The following is a 15,931-nucleotide window of genomic DNA, read 5'->3' on the forward strand; positions in this document are numbered from 1 at the left end:
ACAAAACAGCTTTTGATCCCTCCTCCCTTGGCCTCCCTGCCACTTAATTCAGGAGTTTACTTGATTGACAGAAAAAGCGACCTATCGCTTTCCAGTCTGTTAACCCAGAATGCAAAGCGATACAAAATCAGTCAAGTGCCGGGAAAACTCAAATTAAGTTAAAGAGACAAACAAGAGACAAACAATAAAATGAGTGCGGGACCGAGCAAGCAGCTAAAGACATACCACTTCCACCACTTTGTGATGTCACATTCAAAGGTTATTTGCCTTATTTGTAAAGCAAGCGTCGCTCTGCCAAAGAAAGGTAACGTGGAGAGGCATTATCGGAGTGTTCACAGGGCATATGACGGCGACTTCCCTCCGAGTAGCGAGTTGAGAAAGAGAAAGGTCATGTATTATTGCTACACAAACATTATCTCGCAGTCTTAGTGTCGCCAACTCGTTTCTAATATGCAAAAAGACAAACAAAATGCGTCTATGGTCGGTGTATTTTCGACCTTTCCAATCCAGACGAGATCTCTCTCCCGTCTGTGTGCGAGGGGGCGGGGCAGTTTACACACGCGGCTGCTCCATGCAGCAACACACGGAGGAGATGGCGGAGAGAAGCGCTCCAAGGTGTGGTTAAATGTTACCCGTCTTGAGGTGGACAATGCTCGTTGCCTAGAGTGTTTAGCTAAGGGCGGTAACACGAGCAGTTTATCTAAACATTTAGCAAAAGTGCTCCACATCCAGACGGAGGAATGTCTTTCTAGCAGCTCTGTAGCCCCGTCCACGAGGAATGTTTCCACGTCAGGTGTTATGCATGCTAGCAGCAACACACGGAGTTAACTCCATGATACAAACATGGGTTAATGATTAGAGGTAACAGAGTTACTCTTTATTTTGTTAAACTTTCAGCTGCTCTGTTTACAGTTCTGTCATCAGATTATTTAATACGATTTGTTAAAACATTGTTGTTTCTTTTGATGTGAAATATTATTTATTTAATTTAAATAAAATGCAATGTTAATTTTGTTCACAATTTGTTAAGTTAATTTAATAATGTATGTATTTTTGAATCAAGTATTCATCTTTATTGTTAGTTTCCACATGCCTAAAACAACCTCAAGCTAAATCTAAAAGTTGACGGCTAAATAAGAGCGTTTGAGAAATTGTGCAAGGCGTACAGTAATAGTCCGAATAGTCGATTAGTCGTTTCATTAATCGATAGATTAATCGATTATCAAATGAGTCGTTTGTTGCAGCCCTGTAGTTATCCCATGTATAAATAAAACGTGTTATTCAGCAACCCTTGCAATTTGGGATTTTATTCTTGGTTGGTAGACCTCGGTGAGCGGGTCATTTCAAAAGTAGCTCACCAGCCAAAAGAGTGTGGGCACCCCTGCTCTAAACTCTTGTCACGTTAATGTACATGTGCTTCTTCAGTGTTTGGTTCATCTATCATTTGACTTTTACAAACATTATTACACTCGGGCTACTTTCTTACTTCATTGCATCACGTTAGACGTTGCTAGCTGCCGATTCTAAAGCATTAAGACTCAAAAGATATATTGCTGTTAGCAGGCTCTTACAGGGAAATGTCATCGCAGCAGAGCCCAGCTTTAGATGCATGAGTGGACATTAGAAAGGGCATTTACAAAACCAAGACAACAGCAAATGTTATTCATGAATTATAATTATTTTTGTCACCCTGGAGAACCTGGGCTGACCATGTACTGCACCGCAGGAGAGGCTATATTTGCAAATATGATCAAATAGTAACAACAATCACCACTTAAAATTGTATTTTTCAGTCAAATTGAGACAAACATAAATACATGTTGTATGCATTCAATAACTGGAACTCACGTGATGGTGTTTGAGACTGAATACAAAATTATATATATATATATCAAGAATTCACAGCTGCCTGCATGGGATCAAGCCCCCTGAAATCTGGAGGGGAGCTCATGTTAAGGATCAGCGATTAATGCATGCCGACAGACCCCCCCCCCATACTAACCCCCCTCCCTCATGTCATCCCACTCTGACCTGACAGACTAAGAAAAGCGGGGGAGATTGTTGGACATGGGTTAACATATGGTACTGTCTGAGACATAAGCACAGCTTTTATTTCTTTCATGGTGGTGAGGGGAGGGGGGGGGTAGTTTGGATATGTATGTGTGTATCTGCAGCGCTTCCTCAGGACCCTCCATCTGTCTGAGGGGACAGCTCCTCATCACAGAGGCTTAAGCTACAGTCTTTACATTAGAAACCATGTATTGCTGACAGCTGCAGAGCCCTAATGCAACAGCAGGCGGGTGGATGTACATTAGAGCTACTGTTTAATTAAAAGGCTTCCATTTAAACCTTACAGTGTATAGTGATGCTCTTAATGTTGAGTGTCTTGCAGTAAAAGGTGCTTGTGCATAAGGCTAATTGTGAGGCGGTACTTCCACACACACCTACACATATTTTAGATTGTAAAAAAACCTTTAAGTCCAATATTAAATGTGTCTGGGTGTTCTGTAGAGCTGCATAATTAACTAAATTGCAATATGGACTAGTGCAATATCCAAAATGCAATATTTGGGCAAAATATGTTAAAATATCATCTGAATGTAATGAAATGTAGGTATTTTTATAAAGATATCCTGTCCTACAAATGGTATCCCACATACTTAATATAAATAGGAGCCTAGTAAAAAAATGCAATAATAACAATAAAGTACGATATATCAGTCATTATCATCACAATTTGTTATTTTTCCTAAACCCACACACACACACACACACACACACACACACACACACACACACACACACACACACACACACACACACACACATACACACATACACACACACACACACACACACACACACACACACACACACACACACACACACACACACACACACACACACACACACACACACACACACACACACACACACACACACACACGTAAGTGGGCAGTTTAATGTCTGCTGACAGCCTCTCTGCAGCTGTCTGGGTCTCACCTGGCCTCGATGTTGTGGAAGAGGTTGTGCCAGCGCTGGTTGACCTCCTGCAGCGAGCCGTGGACCTGCGTCTGCTTCGCCTCGTCACTGGCCGACAGCAGCTGCTCCCCCAGCTGCTTCAGGTGGCTTTTATTCTCACTGAACAGGTTGATCTCCTCCATGCAGTCCTGTGGAAATGTGACATGATAAAGTATTGTGCTTCATAAGGCAAGGCAAGTTTATTTATATAGCACTTTTCAACACAAGGCAATTCAAAGTGCTTTACAAAAAATGAAAGACATTAAGAAAATGGCATTTCAAATCAGTCATTAAAAAGAAAAGCTAATAAAAATAAACATTAAAAGAAAAAATACATGGATAAAAGTTACAGTGCAGTTTAAGATATGAATAGTTCAATTAAAAGCAGCGACAAAAAGAAAAGTCTTCAGCCTGGATTTGAAAGTAGTCAGAGTTGCAGCGGACCTGCAGGTTTCTGGGAGTTTGTTCCAGATACTTGGAGCATAATAACTGAACGCTGCTTCTCCATGTTTAGTTCTGACTCTGGGGACAGAAAGCTGACCCGTCCCTGAAGACCTGAGAGACCTGGATGGTTCATCATTTAGCAGGAGGTCAGAAATGTATTTTGGGCCTAAACCATTCAGTGCTTTATAAACCAGCAGCAGTACTTTGAAATCTATTCTTTGACACACAGGAAGCCAGTGTAAAGACTTCAGAACAGGAGTGATGTGATCCACTTTCTTAGTGTTAGTGAGGACTCGAGCAGCGGCGTTCTGAATCAGCTGCAGCTTCCTAATAGATGTTTTAGTGAGACTTGTGAAGACACCATTGCAGTAGTCGAGTCTACTGAAGATAAAGGCATGGACAAGTGTTTCCAGATCCTGCTGTGACATTAGTCTTTTAATCCTAGATATGTTCTTTAGGTGATAGTAGGCTGATTTAGTAACTGTTTTAATGTGACTGTTGAAACTCAGGTCAGAGTCCATGACTACACCTAGATTTCTGGCTTTATCTGTTGGTTTGAACATTGCAGACTGAAGCTCAGCGCTAACTTTTATACGTTCTGCCTTGGCTCCAAAAACCATCACCTCAGTTTTATCTTTGTTTAATTGGAGAAAGTTCTGACACATCCAGTCATTGATTTGTTCAATGCACTTACTCAGTGTTTGAATTGGAGCATAGTCTCCTGGTACAATTGTTACGTAGATTTGTGTGTCATCTGCATAGCTATGGTAACTTATTTTGTTGTTCTTCATTATCTGAGCCAGTGGTAGCATGTAGACGTTAAAGAGAAGAGGCCCCAAGATGGAGCCTTGAGGAACCCCACATGTCATATTTGTCAACTCAGATGTGTATTTACCTATAGAAACAAAGTTGTTTCTGTCCTTTAAGTAGGATTCAAACCAATTTAGAACTGTTTCCGAAAGTCCCACCCAGTTATCCAGTCGGTCTAGTAATATGCTGTGGTCAACAGTGTCAAACGCAGCACTGAGATCTAATAATACTAACACTGAAGTTCTGCCACTGTCTGTGTTTAAGTGGATGTCATTAAAGACCTTTATAAGAGCAGTCTCAGTGCTGTGGTTTGGACGAAAGCCTGACTGGAACACATCGAAACAGTTATTTAAATGCAAGAAATTACTCAACTGTTAAAAAACTACTTTTTCAATGATTTTACCTAGAAATGGGAGGTTTGATATGGGCCTGTAATTGTTCATTACTGAAGCATCTAGATTATTCTTTTTTAAGAGCGGTTTAATGACTGCAGTTTTCAGGGCCTGTGGAAAAATACCTGAGTGAAGAGATGTGTTTACTATATGAAGTAGATCTGAGGCCATGCAAGGCAAAATATCTTTGAAAATCAAAGCCCTGGTGGATAGAAATTCAGAGGCTACTGACACTGGGGGGTTAGTTAGTCTGTCGACGGTAGCAAACAAGGCACGTGCGTTGTTTTTGTTTTTGGCAATGATGTCGATCGATTATCGTGCGTTTTTCAATTCCAAATGATAAAGACCAAGTCTCTCTTTATAGATTTCAAAGTGAACCTGGAGATTTGTTTTTCGCCACCTGCGTTCAGCTTGTACTCAAAGAAAAAGCAGGAAAAAACCTCACAAAGAATATGTATATCTAATGCATACTGGAACTTAATGGACTCTTGTTTGTATTGGTGTTTCATAAGTAAGGCATTTTTCATTATTATATAAACAGTATATAACATTATTAAATCCCTGTATACCATGGATATACTGTATATCTCAGCCTGAGTAGAAAACATTACTTCACAATGAAGCAAATCTTTAATCTGTTATCACTTTATTGCAAACATAGTAAATTCATAGTAAAGTAAGAGAAGTAAACACCTTCAATTTGACCTGCTCTATTCAATGACAGCTTTAAATCAGCAGTAAAACACAACAATAGGATTTCAAGTTACATTAATGATAGGGAGGAAAGCTTTAAAGTATCAATAGCACACTTCTTCTGTCAAGTGTCCCATTCATTCATCCTGCTCAACACCTGCTCTCATGCCCTGGAGCTGTGTGTTATCACCAGGAAGTGCCATCCATCACTACCCACATCACTGAAAAGGGACCCTCAAGTGCCACCAATTTTCTCATCTCATCCAACAGCCCTAAACAAAACAGTGCAATGTTCAACCCAATTATTATCTAGTTGAGTAAATGAGCATGCTTCATGATGACACAGGAAGGTACAAAAGGCTTTCAGTCACTGAAAGGACAACTGTTGTGTGAGAACAAAGGGCAGCGCAGTCTTTCCATTCCAGGCCACCATCTGCTGTAAGAGCATCATTCATGTATGGATGTTAACCTAAACAAGAGGTAAACAAGCCCTGCATCGTGGGAATTACAGTAAGTGTTGGAAATAAGGCCAAGTAGAATCCTGTGTAAAGTTTTAAAATGTGCACATATGCAAATGAGGTAAAACATGGTATGTAATCCAGCATTCATATTTCAAGTAAGGAAACTCCTTTAACTGTCCAATTTATCCAAATTAATTAAAAGATACCAGTCACTCTAACCCAGGGGTGTCAAACGAAATGTCATCGCGGGCCACATTAACATTATAGGGCAAAGGGCCGGTTGTAACTTCAAGACTATATAAAAATAGTAAATACATATATAGATATTTAATATATATAAAATAACGTATTGGATTATTTTCGGATAGGGTAATAACTTCATAATTAACTACGTCTGAAAGAAGAAGTCAGGGGAAATAATTGCAAGTCTTTTCAGTGAGAATGTCACAAAATGATTTAAAAAGAAAAGCCGAAAAGTGACATTTTGAAAAAAAAGTGACATTTTGAAAAAAAGTAAAATTCTGCAAAAAATGCTAATACTAAGAAAAAAAGGCATATTTTGAAGAAAAAAAGTCAAATTCTGAGAAAAAAGTAAAATTAGAGATGCATTGTGGGACATATAGTTGATGGGCAACGAGTGTAAAGGGGCATGTAACCGTATAATAAACAGATTATATTCTTTGCAAGCTCTTGTGGGGCCACAGAAAATGAAGTCACGGGCCGGATTTGGCCTCCGGGCCTTGAGTTTGACACCCCTGCTCTAACCAATGTTAAGTCCTGATTTAGTGTACAGTGTTGTGTTGATTGTTTATTGAAGAAGAGTCATCTTATAAGGGTCTCTGACACAAAAGACTTTCCGTTTGCACTTTGAACATGTTTAAAAACACAGAGACATGTTCTTCCATGTGTATGTCTAGGAAGAAATTACAACTCATTAGTTTTTGTACCTTCTTCAGTTTCTCCACCATTTCCTCGATGCTCAGATCTCCGCTGTGGCACACCTTGTTCTCCATCTGAGTCAGCCAATCACAGAACTCCTTGTTCTTGTCGTTGAAGATGGTCCAGGCATTGAGGCGGTCTGCGATTTCCTGTCTGCGCAAAGATACCTGGGAAGAGTCAGAAGTGGCATTTAGCAACTGTGCACACGAGATGATCGTCTTCGAGTAACTATCAGCATACAGATAATGATCTTTTTATGATTTCACTTCACCAAAACAGGGGTATCTATATATAAAAGCTTCCTACTGCAATGACATTAGCTAATAAAACGAATCACCTAAAAAGTAATAACAACTATTATATGTCTGGCAGGAGATCTAAGACTACAAGTCACACATTGTGCATTTAATTCTAAAATTATACATGGCCGATAAAACTATGGGTTATATATTTGCACTACCAACTTTTAGTGACAAGGGAGACAAGATGACATAAGAAAACCAAACCAGGCGTGTTGTCAACATCTTTGCCAGATTGACTTGCTGGGTGAAACTGCACGCAAATAAGTCTTAAGTGTCTGACCGGCACAAAGCAGCCTCAAAGCAGCGGTTCTTTGAATATTGACTAATATCAATGCCGTCTGAAACACTGATCTCCATAACGTGGCAAATGAGAGCAGAGAAACAGATGCCATGTCCCAGTGGGTGTAAAAACAGCCACATTAACTGAATATTAAGTGTTTTCATTGATTTCCGGTGCCATTTCATCTCCATCTGAGTCAGTAATCAACTGCATTGAGAGGACTCCCCAAGGGGCTCTGGCTGTTAGACAGAATTAACAAGGTCCATTTCCCTAATGATAGCTTAACGCCATGAAAACACCCCGTTACGTCTCTGAGGAGGGGGCTGATGATCTTTTCGAGGTTAAAGGGCTTAGCGAAACCGGCTATATTTCACTGTTTTCTGGCATTTATTTGATTTGAATGAGCCCTGTGAGCACTCACACTGCTGGGTCCTCTTGGACTCGGGTGCATTTAGGGTGCATTGTGAACTGCGGTCACCCGGAGAGGACTTTGTGCTTCCCCTGGAACAATAGAGCCCGTCCCCTGAATCCCTTTAGCGCAGCCCGGCCATCTGCTCAGCGGACCCATTCCTCTGGCTCCCCCACCTGCAACCTGTTAGCTGTGCAGAGGACTCGGTGGCTCAGATTCCCCCGGCCATTCAGGCGTTCAAAGGGATGAACATCTCGTGTGTGATATCACAACAACCAACTGAAATAAGTCTGTGCATTCTTTAAATAGCCTCGTTTCATTACTCAGCAACAGATTGTAATTATGCATTACGATAAGATGGAACTTTATTTATCCCCTGGGGGAATTCAGGCGTTTATAGCAGCAACAGGGTCAGCGTTAAAGACAGGATCACACAAGGTACAAATAAAGACAAAATACCAAATGTTAATAGAAAATGTTTTTAAAGTGATAAAGTAACTGTTGAAACAAGATATCACAGTAAAACGTTGAGCATTTGAATGAACATGTTCAGTGTACTTCAGTGTGCAGATGTGAGTGCAGGTTAAAGTCAAAACAATGCAGTCCTGGTTACTATTAAAGTATGTTATGTGACACACATATGATCCAGCCTATGTATAGCATGCATGTAGGCTTTTATATTTGAAATTCAACACTCAAACAATTGTTTTGTAACACACATAGGAAGGACGAGCAGCTCCCATACTTGCACAGATAAAGAAGAGACTATTAGATACAGAACCAACAGCAACCTCTGCTGCATCTGTGAGTCCCAGAACCTCCTGCCAACTGGAGCAGGTGGTGTATCTGGGGACCCAATTAGCACGACCCGATAACCCAAATAACAGACCAAACTATCTGAAGCATGTCACAGCCGTCGGTTTCCAAAGAACAAAAGTCTGTTGTGTTAAAGCCAAAAGATTAAACTGCAGGAATTTGAGCCTGTGAATATACCGTGGAGCTACTTTCAGCAATAACGCAGTTACAGAATTAACAGCCTGTTCTGTTTGAGAGTTCTGTCAGCACGCTGAATCCAAAGCAGGAGCTGATTACATCCTGACACCCGGTCAACTATTTCAAAGCTATGAAGCAACTCAATCCAGATCCTTCACACAGCATGCATCGAACACATACGATAAGCACAAGTGTTGTCGCTTTTGCAGAATAAATGTTAAAAGAATAAACTCATTTGACCCATATGTAGGCAAGTTGTTATATGATAACAAGATGTGGTAATGGTTTTTGGAGCCAAGGCAGAACGTTTAAAAGTTAGCGCTGAGCTTCAGTGTGCAATGTTCAAACCAACAGATAAAGCCAGAAATCTAGGTGTAGTCATGGACTCTGACCTGAGTTTCAACAGTCACATTAAAACAGTTACTAAATCAGCCTACTATCACCTAAAGAACATATCTAGGATTAAAAGACTAATGTCACAGCAGGATTTGGAAAAACTTGTCCATGCCTTTATCTTCAGTAGACTGGACTACTGCAATGGTGTCTTCACAGGTCTCACTAAAACATCTATTAGGAAGCTGCAGCTGATTCAGAACGCCGCTGCTCGAGTCCTCACTAACACTAAGAAAGTGGATCACATCACTCCTGCTCTGAAGTCTTTACACTGGCTTCCTGTGTGTCAAAGAATAGATTTCAAAATACTGCTGCTGGTTTATAAAGCACTGAATGGTTTAGGCCCAAAATACATTTCTGACCTCCTGCTAAACTATGAACCATCCAGATCTCTCAGGTCTTCAGGGACTGGTCAGCTTCCTGTCCCCAGAGTCAGAACTAAACATGGAGAAGCAGCGTTCAGTTATTATGCTCCAAATATCTGGAACAAACTCCCAGAAACCTGCAGGTCCGCTGCAACTCTGACTACTTTTAAATCCAGGCTGAAGACTTTTCTTTTTGTCGCTGCTTTTATTTGAACTATTCATATCTTAAACTGCACTGTAACTTTTATCCATGTACTTTTTCTTGTAATGTTTAATTGAACTATTTATATTTTAGACTGCACTGTAACTTTTATCCATGTATTTTTTTTTCTTAATGTTTATTTGATTAGCTTTTCTTAATGCTTAATGTCTTTCATTTTTTTTTTTTTTTTTTGTAAAGCACTTTGAATTGCCTTGCGTTGAAAAGTGCTCTATAAATAAACTTGCCTTGCCTTGCCTTGCCTAATGTTCCCTCCATGAAGCGCCACATGTTGCTCTTTTGTCAAACAAATGAGTGTGTGTGTGTGTGTGTGTGTGTGTGTGTGTGCGTGGGTGTTTCCGTGTGTGTGCTCAGCCCCAGCAGTGCCGAGGCTTTGTGCTGCTGGTCAGCGCCAAGACACTGCTGGAAGCAACTTTCCCTCCCTCGCTTCTTCCCTTCCCCTCAGTGCATCCTCACCACCTGCACCTCGACACCCTCTCACATTCCCTACTTCCCCTCATGGCCTCTCTCTGTCTCTCCATGTCTTTGTTTGCCAGCTCTCACCTTGGTACACAGCTCTTCCCATTGGACGTGGAGTTGTTCCAGCTGCTGCTCCAGCAGAGCAGAGTCGCCGGCCGCGGCGTACTGGGTCAGGTCGGTCTTCATGGTGGCCACTTCTCTAAATCCACCGGTCAAACGCTGCAGAGAGAAGTCTGTCTCCTGCATAACACACACACACACACACACACACACACACACACTCTTCAACTTCCCTAGACTGCGACAGGCGGTCCGACAGCCATGCACAAGCTGCACACACACACTTCTATACCTCTTTCTCGCTCTGACCGTCCAGATTAAAGGGCTGTGGACGGGACAGGGGGAGGGGAGAAGGGGTAAAAGGGGGAGGGGAGTGAAAGCATGGGGGCATTAAATAAGGGAAAGGGGGGTAAACTCAGAGGCGCTGTGGTGGGATGGGGGGAAGCTAGTGATGGAGTAGCTTAGGCCAGTTTGCAGCAGACCAGTATGGAGGCACACTTGATTCCACACACACTGGTCAATGATTGCCAGTATAATAGCTCCAACAATAATGACAAACCATTATTTTAAAATGGTTTGTATTTCTATATGAAACCATGACAAGTTGATTATTACATCAGGATACACAATGAATACTTGTCAGACACCCTAAGTGCCTGTCTTACGAAATCAAGTGTGGGAACGGAGAATGAATTTAGGCATTAGATGACACATTTTGGGGCTTTTACAAAAGATGATTCCTTAATGGCTTTCTGCTCTGAGAGAGGTTTCAGACAAAAGGAAGGACTGTGAGAACTATGGCACTTTTGTGCAGACAAACTGTTCTCCAGCAGTTGGTAAAGATCAATACAGTCAAAACACTATTTATTATTTGACCTTATTTTGGATAATGCTCGTGCTCAAACATTCAACTTACAAGCTTCAATTCTGCTAAGAAAACTAGAGCCGCACACCTCCATATCAGGGACAAACCTCCATATCAGGGACAAACCTCCGTATCAGGGACAAACTGGAGCGTCGATGTTCTCTTATTCAGAGCCCGGTTGATAAAGGACTTTACAAGTGGCTTCGAAAAGACTTCCTACACTATGGGTAACTGGTGGGGTGACTTATTGTATAAGAAGAACCAGAGTTATGTTTCACACAGACTAGTTGTTTAGTGTTTACCTGAATGTGTGTCTCGTCGTCAGCCAGCGTCGTGTTCAGCTCATCCAGTTCAGACGTGATGCTCATTATCCTCTCCTGGCACTGACACCACTTCTAAATAAACAGCAGAGCATATATATAAGATATAGGTGTTATAAATATATGACAAGTTACGATTTGTAACCTGTATGGTTTGACCAGAAAGCTCTGGAATTAAGTTGTTGTGAAAACCTATACAGGGGACATTTTGAAAATCACATCAAAACATGAATCACTGCAGAGATAATCTGCTTTTCTACACGGCATATTATAAATACATACTACATGTAGGACTTTGAATCTGTTACCTTTGCCTTAAAGTGATGTGAAACAATAAGGTGTACAATTGTGCAAAAGGCAGAATTGTACATATATATATATATATTGTACAATTGCAAATCTAAATCAAATATGGGACAGGAACCAGTCATGTCCAGAGCCATGGTCAGCTGGAACCACATCATTCAGGTACATTTCAAAAGGTTGCTAACAAGTTATTTATGTATTATAAAGTACATTTGAACTGTGTCTGGGGCTATGTATGCATATATTATTATGTACACTTATTTGTATTTACTTTTGTTTGGCCTTAGGATGGCGATAATTGGATGACCATTTTAGTTTTCACTTCATACAGCACTGTAAATTGCATGAAATTATTAATTTTGTTGTATGTTTATGTATGTTTTGTGTGTAGCCAATGCTCACGCTAGTGCTAATGGGGATCCTAAAGACATAAAGACGTACAATGCCTTCTCTGTTCTGTAAAATACTTATTTCCACAAACATAAATCCTTCTGATGCTGAAAGAATGCTTTGTGAAACTTTAGCATTCACGTCAAAAGTTCAGAGGACCGGTACTGCTTAGCCGAACTGTTCAAGTGACAGAAGTCCAAAGTATGGTCACAAGCTCCAAGTGGTAAATCCACAGCACCTTTCTCACCATAAACACCTTTATCCATTTGAGTATTTTATGTGTATAATGTATGAAGACGAGGTCAGTCTGTGGCTCTGCAGTTGTACTTGCACTGATGCATCAAAGCTACTCTCTGTGCTCTTTGACTTGTTGCTCAGAGGGATTTCCTTTCCCCCGGCGGCAGGATCCTGTTGAGCTTTCCTTTCCCTGGACACCAAAACAATCTGACACTATAATCAACACAGCTCAGTGATCAGTCACGTCGGAGGCGAAAAGGCCATCATTTAAGACATTTAGTAATCAGTATTTGTTCAATATGTCTGCCTGCCTACCTAGCATATTTCATTTGTATAATCTTTTATTGGATTGTGTATGAGAAGACTGTACAGTGATGGGAGGAAAGGGACCGACAGTGTTGTGGATCATGGACAGATTTGAGCTTGTCTTTGATCCCTCTTAGCATGAGGTCGGTGCCAGGGCAACACACCAGGTTGCGTGTGGTTGTGTGTGCGTGTGTAGGATCAGATCCTGGATATGGGTCATGTACTGTAAAGCTGACATTCCCTAGTTAATACTGTAACACATGCGCTTCTTCTGGATTTCTGCATTCCAAAACTGCACAAAACACAACCATTTGAATTTTGATTCTGCTTCCTGTCAAAGACCACCAGCTGGATCCACATCTACAGCAAATGAGTGTTAATATGTATGTGCAGTATTTAAAACAAATGATTTTCCAGTGAGTAAACTTAGAATAGGACGTTTATTCTATCGACATTTTAAGAAATAAATACAATCCCTTGGTTGTAGTTTAAGAGTTTAGAAGTGTAGACTGACAAGTTTGTATCCTATTATTCTGTAATAAGTTGAATTGATATAAAGCAGTGCTTCTCAAAGTGTGGTCCGCGGACCACTGGTGGTCCGTGAGCGCCCCCTAGTGGTCCGTGCGTATATTGGTAACATTTCATATTGGAAATACATTTATTTATTTAAGTTTTCCGCACTCTCGCGGGAATATCTCCGCAATGGAGCGAGCTTAAAGTTCACTTCCGATTGCATGATATAGCCCAGCGCAACACCTTCGTCACACATGTTGCCACTTGTTTGTACCATTTTCAGGCGATTTGTAATCTGTTCTAGAAAAACGATGTGTTTTTGGATATTTGTGGAGTTAGGTGGTCTGCGAGTGTTTTTTTATTGGTTAAGTGGTCCTTGGTATGAAAAAGTTTGAGAAACACTGATATAAAGGTATATTAATGGGATAAGTATTTACATTTTAGCATTTTATTTTGAAAGCTTAATATTTTAGATAATCTTTGGGTGCTTATTTAGTTGTCTGATAGAAAATGTCTAAAATATGACATTACAATGTTCTTACAAATGTGCAATAATAACTTAATATGCATTTTATATATATATATATATATATATATGTAAATACTGTTATATTTTACAATATATACGATTCTTTTGAACGGCTCTTTGGTACAAACGAAGGGAACCGAGTCGTACTCGGTGAGAGCCGTTCTTTTTCTCGTTGGTTCACTGCCTGCCATAAATCCACTCGCCTTTAAAGGAACTTGCTTTCCTGAATGCACATGAGTCGTAGATGATGGCATGCTGCGTGAGTAGTAGTTTGGCTGCCTGAGAGATGAAGCAAGTTATACATTTTTTCTGTGAGTAAAAGTAGATTTCTGGCAATACAGTCAATCATTATCCTGGTGATTATTTCGCAGATAAACCTATTAACCCTGCTCTTTTGAACGACTCTCGAAAAGGAACGGAGACATAAGGTCCAGCTCCCTTCAAAGAGCAGTAATTCCCATCACTCATTTTTTCTTATTTTTAATATTTTTCTAGTTCTCTATCTGTTTTTTTCTTATTTTAGTTTTACTTTTATTTACCACAACATCAAATCAAATTCCTTGTACATGTCAACCTACTTGGTAATAAAGCTGTTTCTGATTTTAATAGATCCCAAATATGAAGATTAATAATGTAAGATCAAAACATAAAACATGAAACTTGAATCTAAAAGAGTGTTGGTATTAAATGTAAATGTTACCTGGAGCGTTGTGCGGACCAGGCCCCTCCTGCTCTCCAGCAGAGTGCAGGTTCGATCCCAGGCGTCCTGCAGGGCCTGACACTCACTCTCTGTCGTGGTTTCACACAAACGTCTGCCAGCCTCCAGTGTCTGGGAGCACACGGTGGAGTGCAGAGCCAGAGCGTCTTCAACACACTTGAAAGATGTGGGGAGACACACTGTTTATTCTTCAGCAAGGAAAATATGATATTTCTGATCAAAAATCTTTTTATTGCGTTTCGACAATGCATAAGTAAAATTTGTCATTTAGAAGTGGAAAGCTAAATATATGCATACAAATGAGACAATGGTCTGTACTGACTGTATGTACAAAGAGAAAAATAATTACAAAGAACACCCGTTGTTGTTAAATACCAACCAACTATGTGCAATATATATATGCCTTTTATATATACCTGGCTGCTAAATCCTCAGAACTGTTACAGGATGTGTATTTTGTAAACTGTAAAAAATAATGTATTATCATTTTTGTATCTTTAATACTTTGTTATGCATGCTTCGTAGGTAACATTTCTTCTTTGGCCCTTTTCTGCTGTAACAATGTGAATGTCCCCTCTGTGGGACTAATAAAGGTATTCTGATTCCGACAAACAAATAATAACAAAATATAATATTTGACACAGATTTTGACTATTTTATATGTTTTGTTCATAAACACTTACTATACACTCTTACTGGTATCCATTCATGCTAACCTGGTAATCGTCGGCGCAGCTCCGTAGCTGCTGCAGCGAACGCACAGCGGGTCCAGCAGGGGGCAGTAACGGGTCAACGTCTCTCAGCAGCTTCCACAACAGTTTGGAGCCACGACGGTAAACTCTCCACTCGCCCAGTTGTTCTTTTATAAAGGACCTGCGCTGTCCCGCCAGAGCCGCGGACTGTAGCCAGCTCTGCCTCACACAGGTCACCTCTGCCATGATTTGATATCTGCGAAGAGACAACACAAGAGATAACACATTGTTGTATTTAGGAGACGTCTGTTAGCATAGGTGTTCCATTCAATAATTGGAATAGTTAGGTTAAAGGTTCATTGTAGAGGACTTGATCACCTCAAACTAAGAATCAATGTGTTTTCATTAGCTTTAAATAAGCCCTTTCCACACCGTCATGATTCTACAGTAGCTCAAAGAGGACAAATCAAATACTGGCTCTACATTATATAACCGTAGTTCAAGGTTCTTTATTGCCATACTAACATAGCTACAGAGTAATTATGTCGTTGAAAATCTTAGGTCACAGGCTTCTCCAACAATGCAACACAATAATACAGATAGCAGACAATATTAAAGCAATATTAAAGTATATTATATTAAAAGTAATACAAAAGAAAAATAGTTCTAAAAAAGGTGAGATGCAATACGAGTCTATATACAAGTTATTGGATTGATATATTAGATAACAGATCATTACTAAGTAGCAGATGAATGTTATGAAATAGTTTCAGCAGTTCAGTTGTTTAACAGTCTTATTGCCTGCAGGGATGAA

General features: G+C 40.2%; 1 protein-coding gene across 1 annotated transcript in view; it reads right to left on the reverse strand.

Annotated features, from left to right (window-relative positions):
- The window catches only part of syne2a (spectrin repeat containing, nuclear envelope 2a), a 125,998-nt gene that overhangs the window by 11,428 nt on the left and 98,639 nt on the right, over window positions 1–15,931 (reverse strand). Inside the window, 6 exon segments of the mRNA XM_071201925.1 lie at window positions 3,004–3,170; window positions 6,769–6,927; window positions 10,266–10,421; window positions 11,409–11,501; window positions 14,408–14,581; window positions 15,142–15,373. Of these exon segments, the coding sequence (XP_071058026.1) occupies window positions 3,004–3,170; window positions 6,769–6,927; window positions 10,266–10,421; window positions 11,409–11,501; window positions 14,408–14,581; window positions 15,142–15,373 (981 nt within the window).

This window comes from Pseudochaenichthys georgianus, chromosome 24 (assembly GCF_902827115.2).
Source record: "Pseudochaenichthys georgianus chromosome 24, fPseGeo1.2, whole genome shotgun sequence".
In the NCBI taxonomy this organism is placed as follows: domain Eukaryota; kingdom Metazoa; phylum Chordata; class Actinopteri; order Perciformes; family Channichthyidae; genus Pseudochaenichthys; species Pseudochaenichthys georgianus.